The sequence below is a fragment of the Neomonachus schauinslandi genome, chromosome 16, assembly GCF_002201575.2.
Source record: "Neomonachus schauinslandi chromosome 16, ASM220157v2, whole genome shotgun sequence".
Taxonomy (NCBI): domain Eukaryota; kingdom Metazoa; phylum Chordata; class Mammalia; order Carnivora; family Phocidae; genus Neomonachus; species Neomonachus schauinslandi.
In genome coordinates, this window is record NC_058418.1 from 27,021,697 (window position 1) to 27,040,811 (window position 19,115).

Below are 19,115 nucleotides of genomic sequence, written 5' to 3' on the forward strand. Positions count from 1 at the left end.
GTCTAATTGTCCCACAACCATTTGTTGAAAAAGACCTCTTCCACTGAATTGCTTTTGTACCTTTGTCAAAAATCAGTTGGGTATATTTGTATGGGCCTATTTTTTGATCATTTTTTTCTTTTGAGAACTTCCTCTAGATCTGCTGGTGACAAATTATTTTAGTTGCCCCTCATCTGAGAATGTCTTGCTTTCCCCTTCATTCCTGAAGGATATTTTCACTGATTATAAGATTCTGGGTCAAGAGTTCTTTTCTCTCAGCCCCTGAAAAATACTGTGCTACTTCCTTTGGGCCTCCCTGGTTCCTGATGAGAATCTGCTCTCATTTGAATTGCCTTTTTTTCCTCTCCTAAATGTTTTGTTTTTCTCTGGCTGCTTTCAGGAGTTTCTCTTTGCCTTTAGCTTTCTCAAGTTTAATTATGATGTGTCTTGGCATAGAATTCCTTTGGGTTTATCCTGTTTGGTGTTTGCTCAGCTTCTTGGATTGCTAAGTTTTTATCTCTTGCCACATGTGGTCAGTTTCAGCCTTCCTTTCTTTGAGTACTTTCTGAGGCCTGCCTCTTTCTCCTCTCCTTTTAGGATTCTGATGAAATAAATGTTAGATCTTTTGTGAAGTCCCACAGGTCCCCAAGTCTCTCTTTTTCTTTTTTTTCTTTTTTCTTTTTTTAAGTCTATTTTCTCTTTGTCGTTCATACTGGCTAATTTGTATTGTTCTATATTCAAGTTCACTCATGATTTCCTGCGTTTCCTCCATTTCGCTATTGAGCCCATCCATCGAGCTTTGTATTTGGGTTGTTGTTTTTTTCAGTTCTAAGGTTTCCATTTCACTCTTCTTTGTATCTTCCGTTTCTTTGCTGAGACTTTCTATTTCTTTGATGAGGTTTCTGTTTTGCCATTTTTTTCCAAGTGTGTTTCTAATTGCTTATTGAAGCATTTTTATCATGGCTGTTTAAAATCTTTGTCAGGTAATTCTAACCTTTCTTTCATCTCAATGTTGGCATTTATTGACTATGTTTTAAAATTCTTTTTGAGGGGCGCCTGGGTGGCTCAGTCAGTTAAGTGTCTGCCTTCGGCTCAGGTCATGATCCCGGGGTCCTGGGATCGAGCCCCACATCAGGCTCCCTGCTCAGCGGGGAGCCTGCTTCTCCTTCTCCCTTTGCCATTCCCCCTGGTCATGCTCTCTGGCTCTCTCTATCTCTCTGTCAAATACATAAAATCTTAAAAAAAAATTCTTCTTGGGATCTTACTGGTTCTCAGTATAATGAGTGATTTTTATTTGAAACCTGGACAGTTGGGTATTATGTTTTGAGACTCTAGATCCTACTAGATCTAGAGCCAGCTTTTAGCCAGCTTTCTCTGACACTGCTCTGGCCGGGGAAGAGGAGGGTATATGCCACCTCATTATTGCCGGGTGGAGGCAGAAGTCTGTTCCTCCCTTGGCCTCTGTTGATACCTGAAACGGAAGCTCCTCATTCCTGCTGGGTAGAGGTGTGCGTTGGTTTCCAGTGACACTGTGATGAGTGTGGCCTCATCGCTGCTGGGCTATGGAGAAAGTTCTGACTCTCCACTAGACCTCCTTTGGCCCCACCCCAGCAGGTGGACAGAGACGGAAGTCTAGGCTCTCCATGTGTTCTCCTCTGACACCAAGGGGTGGGAGAACTTGGTTATCAGGTGGTGGCTCCAGACTTGGCTTTCTCCAATATCATGCAACTGGGGTGTTGGAGTACTTTGTAACACCCTTACATGAGTGGAAGTCTAGGCTCCCCATTTGGCCTTTGTTGGAGTGGGTGGGGCCACTGTTTTTTTCTGTGGTGTTTGCCTGGTGTTGAGTGATTATTATCTAATATTTTTCTGTCTTACTAGGTTTCCTCTTTTCTCATCCTTTGACTAGAGAGAGCTGACTTGTTGGGGCTTTCTTTTGTCTGTACCCATTGGCGTTTCCAGTTTGCTGGCTTCTTCAGTGCTAAGAGGGATACATGAGGGAAGAAGAAAATCCAGAGAATTTTCCACCGTGTTGTTCCTTAGGTCCAGAGCTCCTCACCTGGTCTGCCTTCTCCTCTCCACCTTCCAGGGTCTTCTAATTTCTGTTTTGCATGTTATGTCCAGAATTTTTAGTTGTACTTACCAGGAGGAATAGGAAAAGGTATGTCTACTCATCTTTCCAGAAGTGGAAGTTGCACCTGTTGTTGTAAGTTAACAATAATAGATCTTAGGCATCGTTTCATATTAGTATATGAATTGCATACTTAGTCTTTTGTTTAAGTTATGCATTGTATTTCATTTTATGAATGTACCATAATTTTTTTAACCAGTTCCCCTACTCTACTGATGGGCATTTAGGTTGTTTTCAATCTTTTGCTCTTACAAGCAGTGCTTCAGTGAATAACTTCATGTATATGTATCAGTTTGCATGTGGTCCAGTAGAGCTAGAAGATAGCTTCCTGTCTTACTATCCATATCTTCTTAGAGAACTGTGTATACATTTGATAGAAGAGTCACTGTTGCCTAAAGGAAATCAGAATATTTCATTTTAGATGGATCTGATTGTGAAAAAGTCACTCGTTGTATGAATGTGTGCTTAGATCTACTTTCCTACAACTTCATGCACTGATTCTAGTTCAGGGCTGGTGATCAAGATAGGACAAATCCAGCTCCTCTTCCTTACAACAATCCTTAGATATTCAAAGCTGGATGTCTTTGGAACCTTCATCTTCTGTTCTCCATCCTAAAAAGTTTGAGTCATTTTAGCCATTGCATGATTTCCAGATACTCTTGAATAAGACCTGGTTTGTTGAAGATGTTTTTTTACACTTGGGCATCTAGAGGGAAATGGAATACTATAATCAATATGTTGGCTAATGGTTGCTAATGACAAAAAAATTGACCCCAAAATTTTGGGGACAGCCCTGTCACAGTCTGAATTATATTCCCAGAGACCACTGTAATGCCTTCCTTGCATTATGAATGAATGACTGCATCTATAAATCAATAAATTAATAAATACTGAGCTTACTCTTGACTTAAATCCCCAATTTTGTTCATGCATATGTCTGCTTCTGATCTGTGCTTGTACAGTTGATTTGGAGGGCATCAGCTGGACTTTGCATTTGGCCCTATAAAACTTTGTCATCAGAGCTATCCAGTCTTCCAACATTTTCAGATCATTGTGGATACTAATTGTGTCCTTGCATGTATTGTTTCTCTCTCTCAACACCATGCCATCTGTACTCATCTGACTACTTAAATGGGATATATTTTGCTCATATTCATACAAAATATTCATAAGATATTTTTTAAAAAGGTAACTTCCTGGAAGTAGAGTTGCCGGGTCAAAGGGTATGTGTATTTACATTCTGATAGAGAATGTTAAATGGCCTTCCACAGAGATCGATTGTCCGTCCGAATCACCTTTAATTTGAAGCACTAGATCTGAGTATGTAACCCTGATGTCATCTGGTGGGACCTTCCACTTTTTTTTTTTTTTTCAACAAGTTTTCATATAAAATAATCTAAAATATAAGGAAAGCATTTATTTTGATCAGCAGCAATCCTGCCTCATGAAGACATCTTTGTGTAGTGTTATGTATCGTACGTTGGTATCTGGTTTTATAATACCTCATTTTACCCAAGTAAACTTGTATTTTCTCTAGTAGCTTTTTCTGTGGATATTAAACTCTCATTTGGGTCTGAATTATGCTCTTGTGGCTGATGATGTTAAGCAGTACATCAATTAAGTGATTTTTCTCAATTTAATGGGTCATTCAAATTCACAGACATTTCTTGTGGTTTGATGGTTATTGTTCACTAGTTTATTGTCATGATTTCAACCCAAGATTCTCCAAGAGATTTTTGTTTTTCTGATTAAATTAACGAGAGTGATGGATGAGCTGCTACTTTATAACTTTTTATTGAATCATAATTGATACAGAATATTATATTAGTTTCAGTTGTACAAGATAGTGATTCAGTGTTTTATACATTACCAAAAAATGATTGCCATGATAGGTCTAGTTACCATCTGTCACCCTACAGATTTATTACAATATTATTGGCTCTATTCTCTATGCTATACATTACATCTCTGCAATTTTTTTTTTTTTTTTTTTAATAACTGGAAGTTTGTACCTCTTAATCCCCTTTACCTATTTTGTCTGCCCACTTCCCCTTTCCCCTGGCTATTGCCAGTTTGTTCTCTGTATCTAGGAGTCTGTTTCTCATTTGTTTTATTTATTTTTTTAGATTCTACATATAAATGAAATCATATAGTATTTGTCTTTCCCTGTCTAACTTCTTTAACTTAGCATAATACCATCTAGGTCTGTTCATGTTGTTGCACATGGGGATTTCATTCTTTTTTATGGCTGAGTAATAGTCCTGTGTGTGTGTGTGTGTGTGTGCATGTGTAACACATCTTCTTTATCCATTCATCTGCTGGTGGACACTTAGGTTGCTTCTGTATCTTGGCTATTGTAGGGATACATACATACTTTCATCATTTTGAATGTAGTCCTGCTTTGTATATATAATGGATATTCTTCATCTGGTTTCTTTTACTCAACCCAGTCTCTGTGTTGTATATATCAGTAGTTTATTCTTTTTTTTTTATTGCTGTGTAGTGTTCTGCTGTATGAACAGATTACAGTTTGTTTATTTTGCTTAGAATGGATTATTTCAGCTTTTGCTTATTCTGAATGAGGTTGCTATGCACACTTTTGTACATGCCATTTGGTGGACGTATCACACTATCTCTTTTAATATCTCTTAGGCATAATTGTTTTAATCTCACAAAATTGTCTGCCGGATTGATTATTTACTTTCCCATACTGTGCTCACTTTGGCAGCATGTCTACTTTCCCATACTTACTTTTCCTGAGATGGTAATCTCCTAAAATTCATTTAAGGTAGAAGGCTTTGGTTTTGGATCATGAACATAGCAGTGACAAAGAAAGGTATTTCTTAACATTCTTAACATACCAAAGTATTTGGTATGTCATTGCTGGAGGGCAAGTTAGATGTGGCATAGAATTCTGTAGGAATATCTATTCCTCAAAATTGGTGTTTGACATTCTCTCAGACCAAGTCTTTGGCAGAAGATAACTACTGTTTACAACTCCAGTGCTGTGTTCCCAGTCTTTGGAGCCCTCCCCTAATCACCCCCAGAACAGCCACCAATGGCTCGTCCATGTGGCCCTCTGTTACTGCTAGCCTCTGTTAAGATCGTTTGCTGCCTTCATGGTAATCACCACTAACTGTATCATGTATGTAGGATATCACGTGCATGTGCGTATCTTTCGAACATGGACTTACATGTAGCTAGTTACAGTTAATAGTGGGAATTAGTTTTCTTTAGTCAATTTATATGCTATCATTTGGGAACTTTTTTTGCCAGTGACTGAGAAATTTTACCTTCCACAGTAGCTCTCATATACTTGGAGATTTGGAGATACTTGAATGGCATCATCATCAAAGTATTAGTAAATAGCTTTTACTATATCACTTGGTTGAAATCATGGCTATTTAGTATAATTCTTGAATTAAAATAATTTTTCATTTGATCATATTCTGACACATTTAAGATACAGTTTAACACTGAAATCTTTTCTCCCTCCAACCATGATTTATATACATTACCGAGCATGATTTATATATGATTAATTCAGTATTATTTCCTTTTTCTAAAAAAGTGGCCTTTTCTTTATGTTTAAAATGTAAAAATTTTCCTATTTTTTTCTTTCTGTTCTCAAAAATCTACTGTGGGTGCTATCGTTTTTGCTGATATACAGCTTTATCAGGTATGATTCCTGTGTCATGTTGGACTTGACAGATATGTTGTTGAAATTTCCCGGGGAAAATCTTTCCAGATTGACTCTCTACATTTGCTTGATCAGTGTTTGTGAATATCTTATGAAAATTGTTGGCCTTTAAGGTATAGAGTGGTCTATCAAAAACAACTTTGCCAAATTTATTACACCTATATTCCAAAAAGAAGTTTTGAGTGTTTTCTTCAAAAATATTGATATTTTTCTCTGGTTTTCTTCACCATTAATCTGTGTATAGTTCTCTGCATTTTTCCTGTTTATACGCGTACATGTTTGTATACTTGTCAGTGTTATTCTTAACATACATGATTTTTCAAACTGCTACATATTTCTAACCAGGTTTTTTCCAGACTGTCTTCCATGAAATACATTGGTCTGAGATGCTAAAGAGAATGGGACAAAAAATATTATAAAATGTTTACTATATCCTTCTTTGAGAGATTCACCATGCACATTAACATATTAAAGGATCTGGTGTTATGCGGTAAAGAAATTTGTTTACCTTTGTTGATCTCAGCATCTTCTAGAAATATTTGAGTGTAGAACACTTCATAACACCCTGGGTGTTGTGGGGATACCCACTGGGGAACTCTTGCAAAAGACTGAGTAGAGTTTTCTCTGTAATGTTTTAACACATCAAGTAATAATTGATTAAAAGTGATTGAATTTTCAAGAAGTTAAAACACTTAGCTGAATTGTATTTGGGTTGTATTTTCTTGTAGAAATTACATTTTGAAATACAGCATTGATTTTTTTTTTTTCCTGTATACTCTCTTTCAGTACTTGTGTCGACCTTTAAACATTCGTAAAACTACTGTAAAAATGCTGCTTTTTTGTAGGAAAGAGGTTTTTTTGGTTGCTGTTATCATGTTTGCTCGATTGCTTCTCTTCTGTAAGAATTTGCTTTGATCCTTAAAAAATATGTTTACTGTTTCAGATAGCGTGACACAGGAAAGGAGGCCTCCCAAACTTGCCTTTATGTCAAGAGGTGTTGGGGACAAAGGTTCATCCAGTCATAATAAACCAAAGGCCACAGGTATGGGTCAGGAGACTACAGTTCGTAGATATTAACATGGTATCTGATTTGCCATAGCACTGAAAGGAGGTTGAAAGTTTTTACTCCGTGTATATGTAGGTTCTCTTCTTCCAAACGTTTTTAGTATTTCACTAAAAATTTTTTTATAGATGCTCTTGCTTAAGCCAAGAGTTCCCAACCTTTTTTAGTTGATGAAAAGCTTTCTGTGAAAACCTGTGTCTTTTGTTGGTTTGTATCAGCTGCTTTTTGGAACCCCCTACTTGTAACATTTGTATGTAAAGTTTAGAGTTGCAACTGTACAAAATCCCACCTTATCTGGATAATGTTGGAGAGGGTAAAGTATATAGAGAGTAATTATGTGGATTTTGCTAACAAAATGTGGCACAAGATAAATTCCAAACTGCTAAGCAAAAATTTTTGTCTCTCTTCCAGAAACTCCCTCACAATGCATGTGGAATTTTTAGCTTTTTTTCTTTAGCTTCCACATATTTCATAGTTTTAAAGGATGGTGGTTATACAAGCTAAACAGCTCATTTAAAGAACTGTAAGAATGTTTGTTAACTCAGATGTGGGTTAGGAGCAGAATATTTTTTCCTCAGTTATCTGGTGAACAAAACTACTTTGGCTCGTTTTAAAGGAAATTGTATTTTAAGAAGTATTTTATGTGACTTTGGACCCTGGGAGACTTACGATTAAATGGGAGACACAAGTAATCATTATTTTTTGTGTTAACTTATGGATCTAGATAGGATAGCTCACACTTGTTATTCTCACTTAAATATAAATAGCCTACAGATTTTCTGAAGACATGTGCATTACTTGTGTTGTAGCAGATCTTAGTTATAAGCATAAAATATAGAGCTATCTGCTTTAAATTGAAAAAAAAAAAACCAGATTTTGTATGGGTTCTAGAAACGCCCTGCTCTCACCTACAGTGTGTCTTCTTAGTACTGAGGCAGGGTAAGGTCTTGAAATGTCGGTGACAGGACTACACTAACTCTTTCTTACTTTAATTAATATAAAAAAATAATACTGCTTCAGGTTTTCAAAGGCATGAAGAAATGAAGCAAGGAATTTGATGATGAAGAATTCCAAACTGTTTAAATTTTTTAAACTTAATTGGCACACTGATTTATGTATACAACATTTGAAGATAACCTTCTTCTGAAAGAAACCGTTTTAAAATAACAGGTTAAATTTGGGAGCCAACAGGTTCATCACATGAAATTGGGGAATGGTGATGTTGACACTTGGAAATAAGCCATAGAAGGTGAAATAATTTTTAAAAGCAGTTTGTCTTAAAAAAAAAAAAAAAAAAGCAGGCTCTTTTTTTAACTTCTTCCTGTTCCCCTCCTATATTGATTCTTGGGTGGAAGAATTTTTTGACATTGCCAAAGTGGTTGAAAACGCTAATAAAATACATTGTGTTTGTATACCTCTATTGCTTTCTTAAGCAATTGTTAACGCCGTATGCATGTTAATTTCTCATAGGGAAAAGCTTTCACACCATATTGACTTTATTTTTAAAAGAAACTTTTCTTGATCCATAGGATCTACCTCAGACCCTGGAAATAGAAACAGATCTGAATTCTTTTATACTTTAAATGGATCTTCTGTTGACTCACAACCACAATCCAAATCAAAAAACACATGGTACATTGATGAAGGTAATCTATAATTTTGGTGTCTCTTATAATGATCCTCTCCTTTTAGCTCATCAGGAAAAAAAAAAAAGGCTTTTTCACTAGCATATCTCATTTTTGGAAACAATGAATAGGCCACTCTTCAGTAATATGACTGAACTAAAATATTTTGTACAATTTGAACTGTACTGCTGTTAAGATTAATACAACATTCAGAAAATGTATTAGTAGCTCGTTTTCTTCCCTTAGCTGATCTTTAGGGTAGATCTCTAGAATCAGTTGAATCATTTAAAGTCTTACCTGTCTGGGTTTTTCTTTACCTCTTTAAAACACTTCCTTTTTACCTTTCTTTGGTTCAGGGACATCATTTTCTTCCGGTTTATTATTTTCTTTGTTCATCCCTTCAGTAAATATTTATTGAGTGCTTACAATGTGCCAGGCACTCCTCTAGGCACAGAGGTTACAATGGTGAGTGAAAAACAGGGTCCTTGCCCATTCTCACTTCATGATCAAGTTATTAAAATGGACATTAATCAGACCATCACAGAAACAGATCTAGAATTGCAATCATGGTGAGAGCAGTGAAGGCACGTGATGCTGTGAGAGCATATAAAGGTGGATTTTACCTACGGGGACTCGGGGATGTTTCTCTGAGGAAGCAGTGTGAGCTTAAATTTACCAGAGGAGTGCGAGATAACACAGGGAAAGGGACAAAGAACCTTTTAGGCAGGGGGAATAGCATATGTAAAGGCCTCGTGAAAAAATGGAGCTGGTGTTTGCCAAGGACTAAAAAGAGCTAGAGTAGCTCGAACAAAGAGAGACGCATAACATTTTATGAGAAAGGCACACAGGGCCAGGGCATGTGGAACCTGGTGTGCCCTATTTAAAGGAAATGGGAAGCCGCTGAAGGATTTTCAGCAAGGGATGTCATGACCAAGTTTGCCTTTTGAAAATCATTCTGGCAGCACGGTGGACAGTGGATTGAAGCAGGGACCGTGTGGATCTGAGGGCACCATTGAAGGTGGTTGCAGGGCCCAGAAATAGATTATAGCAGCTAGGGCGAGACTTGTTGGGGGAAGGGATGGGGAAAGTGGATGGTGTAGGAGATATTTAGGAAGTGAATTGATAAGACTCAGATAGACTGAAAGTGAGAGCTGAGGAAGAAAGAGGTATCAGTGATACTCCAGATTTTCTGGCTTGTATACTTCTGTGATTATAGAGGAAGGTGATGAATTTGATTTTGAATATGTTGAGCTCCAGGGGCCTTTTAAACTTCCCAGAGGTGATTTGTTAAGTAGACAGTTGGATATACAGGTCTGGAGCTTAGAAGAGAGTTAAGAGCTGGAGAAGTAAATTTGCAAGTTGCTCCCACATATTTGGTGATTAAAGTCCTGTGAATAATATCACCTTTGTTGAGAGTGGGGGGCGGGGGATGGAGGGTGAGGGATAAGACCTTAGTGGCTGGGAGACACAGAAGACAGAGAAAAAGCAACTGGAGGGAGGTGAGGAAAACCAGGAGGTTGTTGGGTTAAGAAGCTGGGGAGCTAGCGGACAGCAGTATTGAATGCACCGAGGAGGGCAAGGAAGATGAAGACCACACGATTACCTGCTGGATTTAGCCAACGGGATCCATCGATAACCTCAGTTGGTTATGCTTTCGTGGAGTGAGGAAATGGAGACATGAGTCCAGCTGCCTAAAGTGGAAGCTTAGGCATCATCCTGGACTTCTCTCTCTCATTAGTCACATCCAGTTGTCACCAAGTTTTCTGGAGTTCCTCCTCTTCAGTATCGCTAGAATCGTTCCCGTCGTCTTCATTTCTGCAACACTGCCTTAGTTCAGGTCCTTTGTTGCTGTCTGGTTAGTATAATGGCCTTCCAACCGGTTCGTCTGCCTCAGCCTTGTTCCTTCTGAATTTATTCTGAACAATAATAACCGCCCTCACCGTCATCTTGATCATTGCTACCATCATCACTGTGGCAACTTACTCTGGACAACTTACTGCACCAGGCATTGTGTTACATGCTTTAGATGCATTACTTTGTCCTCATGCCAGCCTTATGAGGTAGGTGTTTTTGCTTTGTCTCTTGTTACAGGGGTTAAATACCTTGTGCCGATGTTGTACCCCAAGTCTGCTTAACACCAGACCTGCCGCTTTGGATCACTACGCTGAGTTTCTCTTCACATTACTCTCTGGTTGATTTTTCTGAAGCTATATCTGCTCATGTCTCTCCTTTGCTGGATATCGATTAATTTTCTGCTGGCCCTTGAAGATAAAAATCCAGATACCTTACTTTGGCCTGTTGGACTCTTTTACGGCATGGCTTCTTACTTGTTTCTGTCATTTGTCCTGCATTCCGGCTCTAGCCATGCTTGGAGTGGGGCCATTTTGGAACGTGCCATACTTTTCTCTTGGCGCCTGTTGTTCCTCTTGCCTGGAAATCCTTCTTCCTGTTCCTCCCACTCCGTGCTCAGGCTTACTTCTATCCATCTGTTCAATCTCAGCTTGGGTATTATTTTCTCCTTGGAAGCCTTTCCCGTCTCTCCTGGGTTAGGTGAGGTGCCATCATAATTGTTTGTCGCCTGTCTCTTCTGCCAGACTGGAGTTCCAATTGCCTCGCACAGGGCTTGGCATGGAGTACATTTCGTAATTGTTTGCAAATTAAATCAAAATAAGAATTGAAGAGTACTGTAGAACTCTGTAATGACTTTTTAGTTATAATATGGATTATTTATATTATACATAAACAAATGTAACAGTCCAAGTCTACTGTTACCTCCCTTGGGCTCAGATAGTCCCTTGGGCTTAGATACTCATAGGAAATGATTTGAGTGAGCTCTCTGATTTCGCCTTCTCTGTGCCTTCGTTTCAACTTGGGTAGGATATTGTGAAGATAGGCAGGCATAGGACCTCATCCCCAAGAATTCTTCCTATAGCCATAGAGCAGGGAGCTTCCTTCAGTGATGCTTCTCCAAGAGGGTTCTGTCTCCCGAGAGACTACTTTGGTAGGTTTTGGCCCATATGTTAGCAGTTATCCGCTCTCTCAAAGATCTTGGGAGTGTTGGGGCACCCGGGTGGCTCAGTCGTTAACGTCTGCCTTCGGCTTGGGTCATGATCTCAGGGTCCTGGGATCAAGCCTCACATCAGGCTCCCTGCTCTGTGGGAAGCCTGCTTCTCCCTCTCCCACTCCCCCTGCTTGTGTTCCCTCTCTCTCTGTCAAATAAATAAATAAAATCTTAAAAAAAAAAAAAAGAAAAGAAAAGATCTTGGGAGTGTTGAGACAGCAAGGGCCTGGCAGGGTCCTTTGGTGAGTCACAGCCCTGCTGGCCTCTGCACGAGCATGGGGACTGTCCATGGTGGTTATGGCGCAGCCCCACTCTCTCCCTCTGTTGTTACTGGTGGCTTTGGGAATGCTTTTCCTATGAGCTTCTTTCTTTCTAAGGAAAGGCAAGTAGTAAAACCGTGGGTTTGTCATAACCTAGGTGACATTAATTCTTTAAGTTTATGCTATGATTTTATTCTTATACAGTTTCTGTAGTGTGGTAGAATATTTTTAACTTTTTGACTTTAGTCTAATGCTAAGTATATACTAAGTGTATATAAGAACGTGGGTCCTAAACGGGATATATAAAGTCATGAAATCTATATGGAGTAGGCCTTCATCCTTAAATTAGAGAACAGAAGTAATTTCATTGTAAAGGAACATTTCTTTTCTATAATTAATTTCACTTATATATTTAAAAAGCTTTTTTTCCTACAACATTTGATTCATGTATTCACTTTTTTCTTAAATGTTGAGTATTTTCTTGTGTTAGTGGCTATACCAAGTGCTGTGGATTCAACCATGAAGCCTCATGAAAAACCATGAAAAAGACAAGCAGAATTCCTGTTCTTATGGAGCTTATAGTCTGGTTGGTATGACAGACAGTAAATATGTAGACAGACAAGGTAATAATCAATGGTGCCATGTGCAAGAAAGAAATGAACAGGGCATGATAGCATCCGGTGGGAAGCCAGCTACCGTAGAGTGTTGTGGAGAGGTCTCTTTGAGGAAAGGATATTTGGGTTGAGATCTGGATGTTGTGAGTGAACCTGTCAGAGAAAGAGCTTGGGAAGAACATTCGAGGCAGAGGAGATAGGAAAGGCAAAGACCTGAGGTGAGAAAGAGTATTTGAAGAACAGGAAGTAGGCCAGACTGGCTACAGCATGGTAAGCAAGGAAAATAGATATATGAAAGGAATTTGGACAGGTAGGTGGGAGCCAGATCATCCAGGACCTTGTAGATCTTGGTGAGAAATTTAGTATTTATTATAAGAACACTGGAAAGCCATTGGAAGTTTTTAAATAGGGAAATGATAGAAGATCATGGAAGATCTTTAGATTTTAAAAAGGTCTCTCTTAGAGTTGTATGGTGAATAGTTTGGAGAGGGACAAGAAGGTCAGATCAGGAAAGAGACTCATTACAGGGTGAAAGATGATGGTGGCTTGAATTAGGGAGATAATAGGGGCGAAGAGAAGAGGATGAATTTGACATATATTTTGGAGATAGAACCAAATGCTTTGTGGATTTGGGTTTTGGGCTTGAGGGGTTGAGGGTTTGAGAAAGAAAAGAATAACTTTTAAAATTCCTATGTTAAAGAGGATCTTGGGTGGCTCAGTTGGTTAAGTGTCTGCCTTCGGCTTAGGTCATGATCCCAGGGTCCTGGGATCAAGTCCCGTGTTGGGCTCCCTGCTCTGTGGGGAGTCTGCTTCTCTCTCCCTCTGCCTTCAGCTCCCCTGCTGTGCTCACTCTCTCTGTCAAATAAATAAATTAAGTCTTAAAAAGAATAAAGTTCCTATGTTAAATATCATTACTAAAGAATCTTAAATGGATAAGGTAGATAGAATAATAAGGTACAAAGTACAGTGAACACTCATGTAGTCACTACTCACTTTGAGAAAAAAAACTATTATCGTGACCTTTGAAATTCCCTTGGAGCCTCTTCCTAGAATCCTTCCCTTCATGCTCTACTCTGAGCTTCTGTCATCTTTAATTTAGTGTTTATCATTCTCCTGGTTTTCATGATAGCCTTATAAGTTTGTACGTCTAAACAGTATACTGTTATTTCTGCATGTTTCTGAGCTTCCTATAAAGGAATCAGACTGTATGTATGCTGTAATTTCCCCTCAATATTATGTTCCAAAGATTCATCATAGTAGTAGTGTGATTATAATTTATTTGTTTTCATTGCTGTATAGCGTTCCATTCTGTTTCATTCAATTGCTGTGAAATGTCTAAATATACCACAGTATATGTTTCCAATCGACCACTGATGGACATTTGAATTGTTTTTATTTTCCTGCTATTATTAACAGCTCCGCTATTAACATTCTTACACGTGTCTAGACTGTATACTTAGAAATGGATTCACTGGGTCATGTCATATGCACATCTTTCCTTTACTAAATCATGCCACACTGTTCCCAGAGTAGTTGTACCAGTTTACACTCCCATCAGCATTGTGTAAGGGTATCATTTGCTCTTCATCCTGACCAATAGTTAATGTTCTAAGACCTTGAACTTTTGAAATATCTCACATTGCTTTTGTCTTTTTTTTTTATCTACTTACTAGTGAGAGCAAGAATCTTTTCACTGATGTGTTGGTGATTTGGGTATCTTTTTCTGAGTTGCCTTTCAGGCCCTTGGACCATTTTTTCCTAGGTTTTTTTTTTTTTTTTTTGTCTTTTTTATATTGATTTATAGGCTTTTGTCCAATTTTAATCCTTTGTCAGAAATATGTATTATAGGGGCGCCTGGGTGGCTCAGTCGGTTAAGCGACTGCCTTCGGCTCAGGTCATGGTCCCAGGGTGCTGGGATCCAGCCCCGCGTCGGGCTCCCTGCTCCACGGGAGGCCTGCTTCTCCCTCTCCCACTCCCCCTGCTTGTGTTCCCTCTCTCGCTGTCTCTCTCTCTCTGTCAAATAAATATAAAATCTTAAAAAAAAAAATGGATTAGAAGTGTTTTCTCCTTGTCCGGCTCATATTCTCACTCTTGTTATGATGCCTTTTAATGAATAAGTAGCTCAATTTTAATATCATATTTGTCAGTCTTTTCCTTTATGGCTTGTATACTTATATTCAAAAAATTACTCTCTGGCCTAAAATCACAAAGAACATTCTTGTATATTGTCTTCCAGAAGCTTATAGTCTTACCTTTCACATTTGTCTTTGAAACACCTGGAAGTGATTTTTGTGTAGAGCATGCAGTACAGCTTCAGTTTAATTTTTTTTTAAAGTTCCGGTAACTGATGATCTCAGTATTATTTATTGAGAAGTTTATTCCCTGCCCTTCCCTCCATGGTCTGCAGTGCCTGCCTGGCATCTGTATTAGTTATCTTAAGGAAATAGCTTTTGGCTTTCTCTTTTTGTGTTTTGGTTTTGTCTTAAATTAGTTCCTGTTTTTGTAAATTTATCTGGTTTTGATTCTCTTTCCTGTATGTTTGTCTTCTCTTTCATTAATTCCTGTTTTGTATTTATTCTTTTCCTCTGGACTGTTTTTTGGGAGGTTAATCTGTTCTTCCAACTTCTTAAGTTGTATTCTGAGTTCATTAATATTCTTTTTTTTCTAAAATAAACTGTATTAAGTCTACACATTTCCTTTGTAAGTACTAATTTAGTTGTGCTCCACAAGCGTTTGTTGCTTCTTTCTCTTTTTTCTTTATTTTAAAAATTTATATAATCATTTCTTTTTTGGTCCTTTAGTTACTTAGAAGCGTCTTTCTAAATTTTTTGGTATTTTTTGGTCCTGTTTTCTAACTTAATTGTATTATGGACAAAGTAAAACCTATTTAATACCAATCAATAATAGATTTTTTTGGTTTGAACAATTGGGTGCCATTTACTGAGGTAGAAAAATCTGGAGGTGGGAGGAGAATCTAGACCACTGTTTGGAGAGATTAAGTGTGCATTGCTTATAAGAATCCTTCTAGAGTCAAAATGGGCAGTTGGACTAGGCGTGTATATTAATTTTTAGAGATATGGGCATATTTAATATTCTTGAATACATTTTTCTAAATAAAAATAATTTTTTATAGTTGCTGAAGACCCTGCAAAATCGCTTACAGAGATATCTCCAGACTTTGGACACGCTTCACCACCCCTGCAGCCTCCTTCCATGAACTCATTATCCACTGAGAACAGATTTCACTCTTTACCATTCAGTCTGACAAAGATGCCCAATACCAATGGAAGTATTGGCCACAGTCCACTCTCTCTGTCCGTTCAGTCCGTGATGGGAGAGCTAAACAATGCACCTGTCCAGGAGAGTCCACCCTTGGCCATGACTTCTGGGAACTCACATGGTCTGGAAGTGGGCTCTCTGGCTGAAGTTAAAGAGAATCCGCCTTTCTATGGGGTGATCCGTTGGATTGGTCAGCCACCAGGACTCAACGAAGTGCTAGCTGGACTGGAACTGGTAATTTAATTTGACTTAAAAATTGCAGTTCTTCTCTGGAGTTCTGTGTATTTTTTTCCCTATTACGCTTTTTTTGTCAAAATGTTTTGTCAGAAAGGCATCACTAGAGAAAAATTTTATTCCCGTGTCACCCAACTTCTTTGCCACCCACGAAGCATCTGACCCACTTGTTCCTGATGTTAGTTCATCTATGTTCAACTAATGAAAACAAATTTTTAAACTAATGTGTTTAGGCTCATTACATTAAACAGAATATAGTAAGGAAAGCAAATCTGTTATCAGCTTTCTTTTTCTTCCTCAGTCTCCCTCCCCTAGTCAGTTCTAATATTTATATCATCGGTTTTAAGATTAATTGCCATTTTTAGAGATTTTTTGTGATCTTTATTAGAGGGAAAGATTTTCCCTTTGGAGACTAGGAAAGCGTAACGTTTGGCCTTTCATGATCTGGAAAGGATAATTTGAGAACATTTAACTTTTATCTATAAAATATATTTCTTAAAAAATTTGTTTGCATGCCAGTGAATGCTACTTTTGGGGAGGGGCAGTTGTTAAAATAAATCGCCTCTGCCCCTTAGTTTCAGTACTTGTGGAAATGGTGTGGGAAAGTTGGTTAACCAGGGAAGGTTTAAGCACATATTCTAGAAGAAAATACATTGAGGACTTCATGTTGGATTAAGGAATTAATTTCTTAAATGATTAGTTGTGGGCTGAAGCACTAGTTAGTCGATCCTTTTTTTTCTGATGGAGTTCTCGGGACAGGCGTGATGAGGGAATTCTGAGAAAGGCTGAGCCAGAAACACATCTTAGCAACCTTCGTTCCTTGTATGCTATGTTGCAAGGTGCAGAGTAACACATACCGAAGCATTTCTTTTTCAGGAAGATGAATGTGCGGGCTGTACGGATGGAACCTTTAGGGGCACTCGGTACTTCACCTGTGCCCTGAAGAAGGCGCTGTTTGTTAAACTGAAGAGCTGCAGGCCCGACTCTAGGTTTGCCTCTCTGCAGCCAGTTTCCAATCAGATTGAACGCTGTAATTCTCTAGGTATTTGGATGCCTTTCGTTTACTTTACCAATCTGGAGTGACTCTGGTTCTGATCTCAGGCCATTTTGCAGTAGGAGGCAGTGACCGCGTTTATACATATTTCTTGCCAATGTTCATCAGCTCGTAAATCAGTAAAAATTGCTACTTGGTGTATAAGAAAGTTACAGTTGTCCCAAGAGGGGACTTTTGAAAAAAATATCAGGAAAAAAAATGAGATTTGGAAAGTGAAAAATAGTGGGACTTATTTTTCTCTTCCTGTTGGTCGCCAGCATTTTTTTAATGTTTTTAAAATATTTGTTTGACAGAGAGAGGGAGAGAGCACAAGCAGGGGGAGCGGCAGGCGGAGGGAGAGGGAGAAGCAGGCTCCTAGCTGAGCAGGGAGCCTGATGCGGGGCTCGATCCCAGGACCCTGGGGTCATGACCTGAGCCAAAGGCAGACGTGTAACTGACTGGGCCACCCAGGAGCCCTGGTCGCCAGCATGTAATTTTTAAAAACACAGAGGTGGAAATTGAAAAGTGGCCTTTTGGTGTATCGAGTACACCAATAAACATAGCTTATCAAGGAGTCAGCATTGTTACACGAAGTAGTTTTAGATTGATTCATAGAGGACAGATCCCCTCATCATTCATAACAGGGGACAGTTTCCTGATGCTATCCCTTTCCAGTTTTGGGTAATAGTTGTGAAGCATCTTGACAGTTAAACAACTATCAATAGGAAAGCCATCTTTATGAAAAACATTTTTCGTTACAGTTGAAGTAGTGCTGTGGAATTTTTTTGTTTTCTTTTTCGACTTGAAGATGAAACATCTCAGACAAATTATAAAATATTCGGGGAACAAAATATTTTATTTGGCAGATGCTTTTTATACAGTACTTAATACCCTGAAGTGTTTTTTAAATGGTGGAGGAAGTGAGGTTGAAATGAGCAGTAGCATTTTTACAAGCCAAGCTGAAGAACAATGAACCCAAACCTACCTTTTACTTAGTTTTAAGTCATGAAACAAATTTTGCCTCAGAATACAAAAATGTATTTTAAAATGAAGAAATATATAGGAGTACATATTGTAATAGTTAAAAAGGGTACTTTGGCATTTTCATTTTTATGTTTGCAGCATTTGGAGGCTACTTGAGTGAAGTAGTAGAAGAAAATACCCCACCCAAAATGGAAAAAGAAGGTTTAGAGATAATGATTGGAAAGAAGAAGGGTATCCAGGGTCATTATAATTCTTGTTATTTAGACTCAACCTTATTCTGGTAAGTTTCAAATTAATGCAATAGGGATATAGTTCCACGGGGGCAGAGACGCGCGTGTGTGTGTGTGCGCGTGCGTGCATGCGTGTACATGTTGCATGTGCATGAAAGAAACTGCTAACTGCCTTTGAGTGGCTGGGGAACAGGAAAGAAAGGGAGATTTACATTTCATTATACCCTTTGGAAGCTATTGAACGTGGTCTCGTGCTTGTATCCAAAAACATTACTATAAAAGTAATGCTGTGAGGGAGGAGTAAGACTGATAGTGTTACAGGGGGGACAGATACTCTGGGAAATCGTGTGACTGAAGAGAATTAAGAGAGTTTTTTTTAAAGACTTATGTTCAGTAGAAGCACAGTTGCCCTCATATATGTAGTTTATTCTAAAGTTGAACGACTTAACATGGCAGGCAAGAAGTTTTACACTGAGATCCAACCAAGTTCGCCACTAGTTAAGCTGAATGTAACTGACCAGCTGTCTACAGCCCTGTTGTAAGAATTAGGAACTCAGTGGGGTGTTAACATTTTAAAAGTGGGGAGGAGAGTAAACGTGGTGGGCCATTCTTTTTGGCAGAATACTTTACATCTCGTGGGTATGTAAGGATAAAAACAAGCCCTAAAGAACTGATAAAAGACTTTTTAGATTTCCTGATAAAAATTTGTATTAGCCAAATTTCCTTTTTCTTTGATCCTGCAAGTCACTGCTGTTAGTCGCTCAAGTGATTTTGGCATAAGTGATTTTGGCATTTAAAAGAAATTTCTCTCTCTGCAAAGGGGTGTGTGGGGAGAGAGGTAGGATATCCGGAGTGGGTTATATACTGTGTATGTGTATGCCTTGGGAAGTAGTTTCAGACTTCCTCCTCTGTTGTCTGTCTG

General features: G+C 38.5%; 1 protein-coding gene across 4 annotated transcripts in view; it reads left to right on the forward strand.

The window, feature by feature from the left end:
* The window catches only part of CYLD (CYLD lysine 63 deubiquitinase), a 62,306-nt gene that overhangs the window by 27,487 nt on the left and 15,704 nt on the right, over positions 1-19,115 (forward strand). For 3 of the 4 annotated variants that reach the window (XM_044922174.1, XM_021705825.2, XM_044922176.1), the window contains exons 6-10: positions 6,754-6,852; positions 8,403-8,519; positions 15,567-15,946; positions 16,823-16,988; positions 18,102-18,243. In XM_044922174.1, the coding sequence (XP_044778109.1) occupies positions 6,754-6,852; positions 8,403-8,519; positions 15,567-15,946; positions 16,823-16,988; positions 18,102-18,243 (904 nt within the window). Of the gene's footprint in view, positions 1-5,780; positions 5,790-6,753; positions 6,853-8,402; positions 8,520-15,566; positions 15,947-16,822; positions 16,989-18,101; positions 18,244-19,115 lie in introns of all 4 variants that reach the window. The other variant, XM_044922175.1, reaches the window with a different exon arrangement.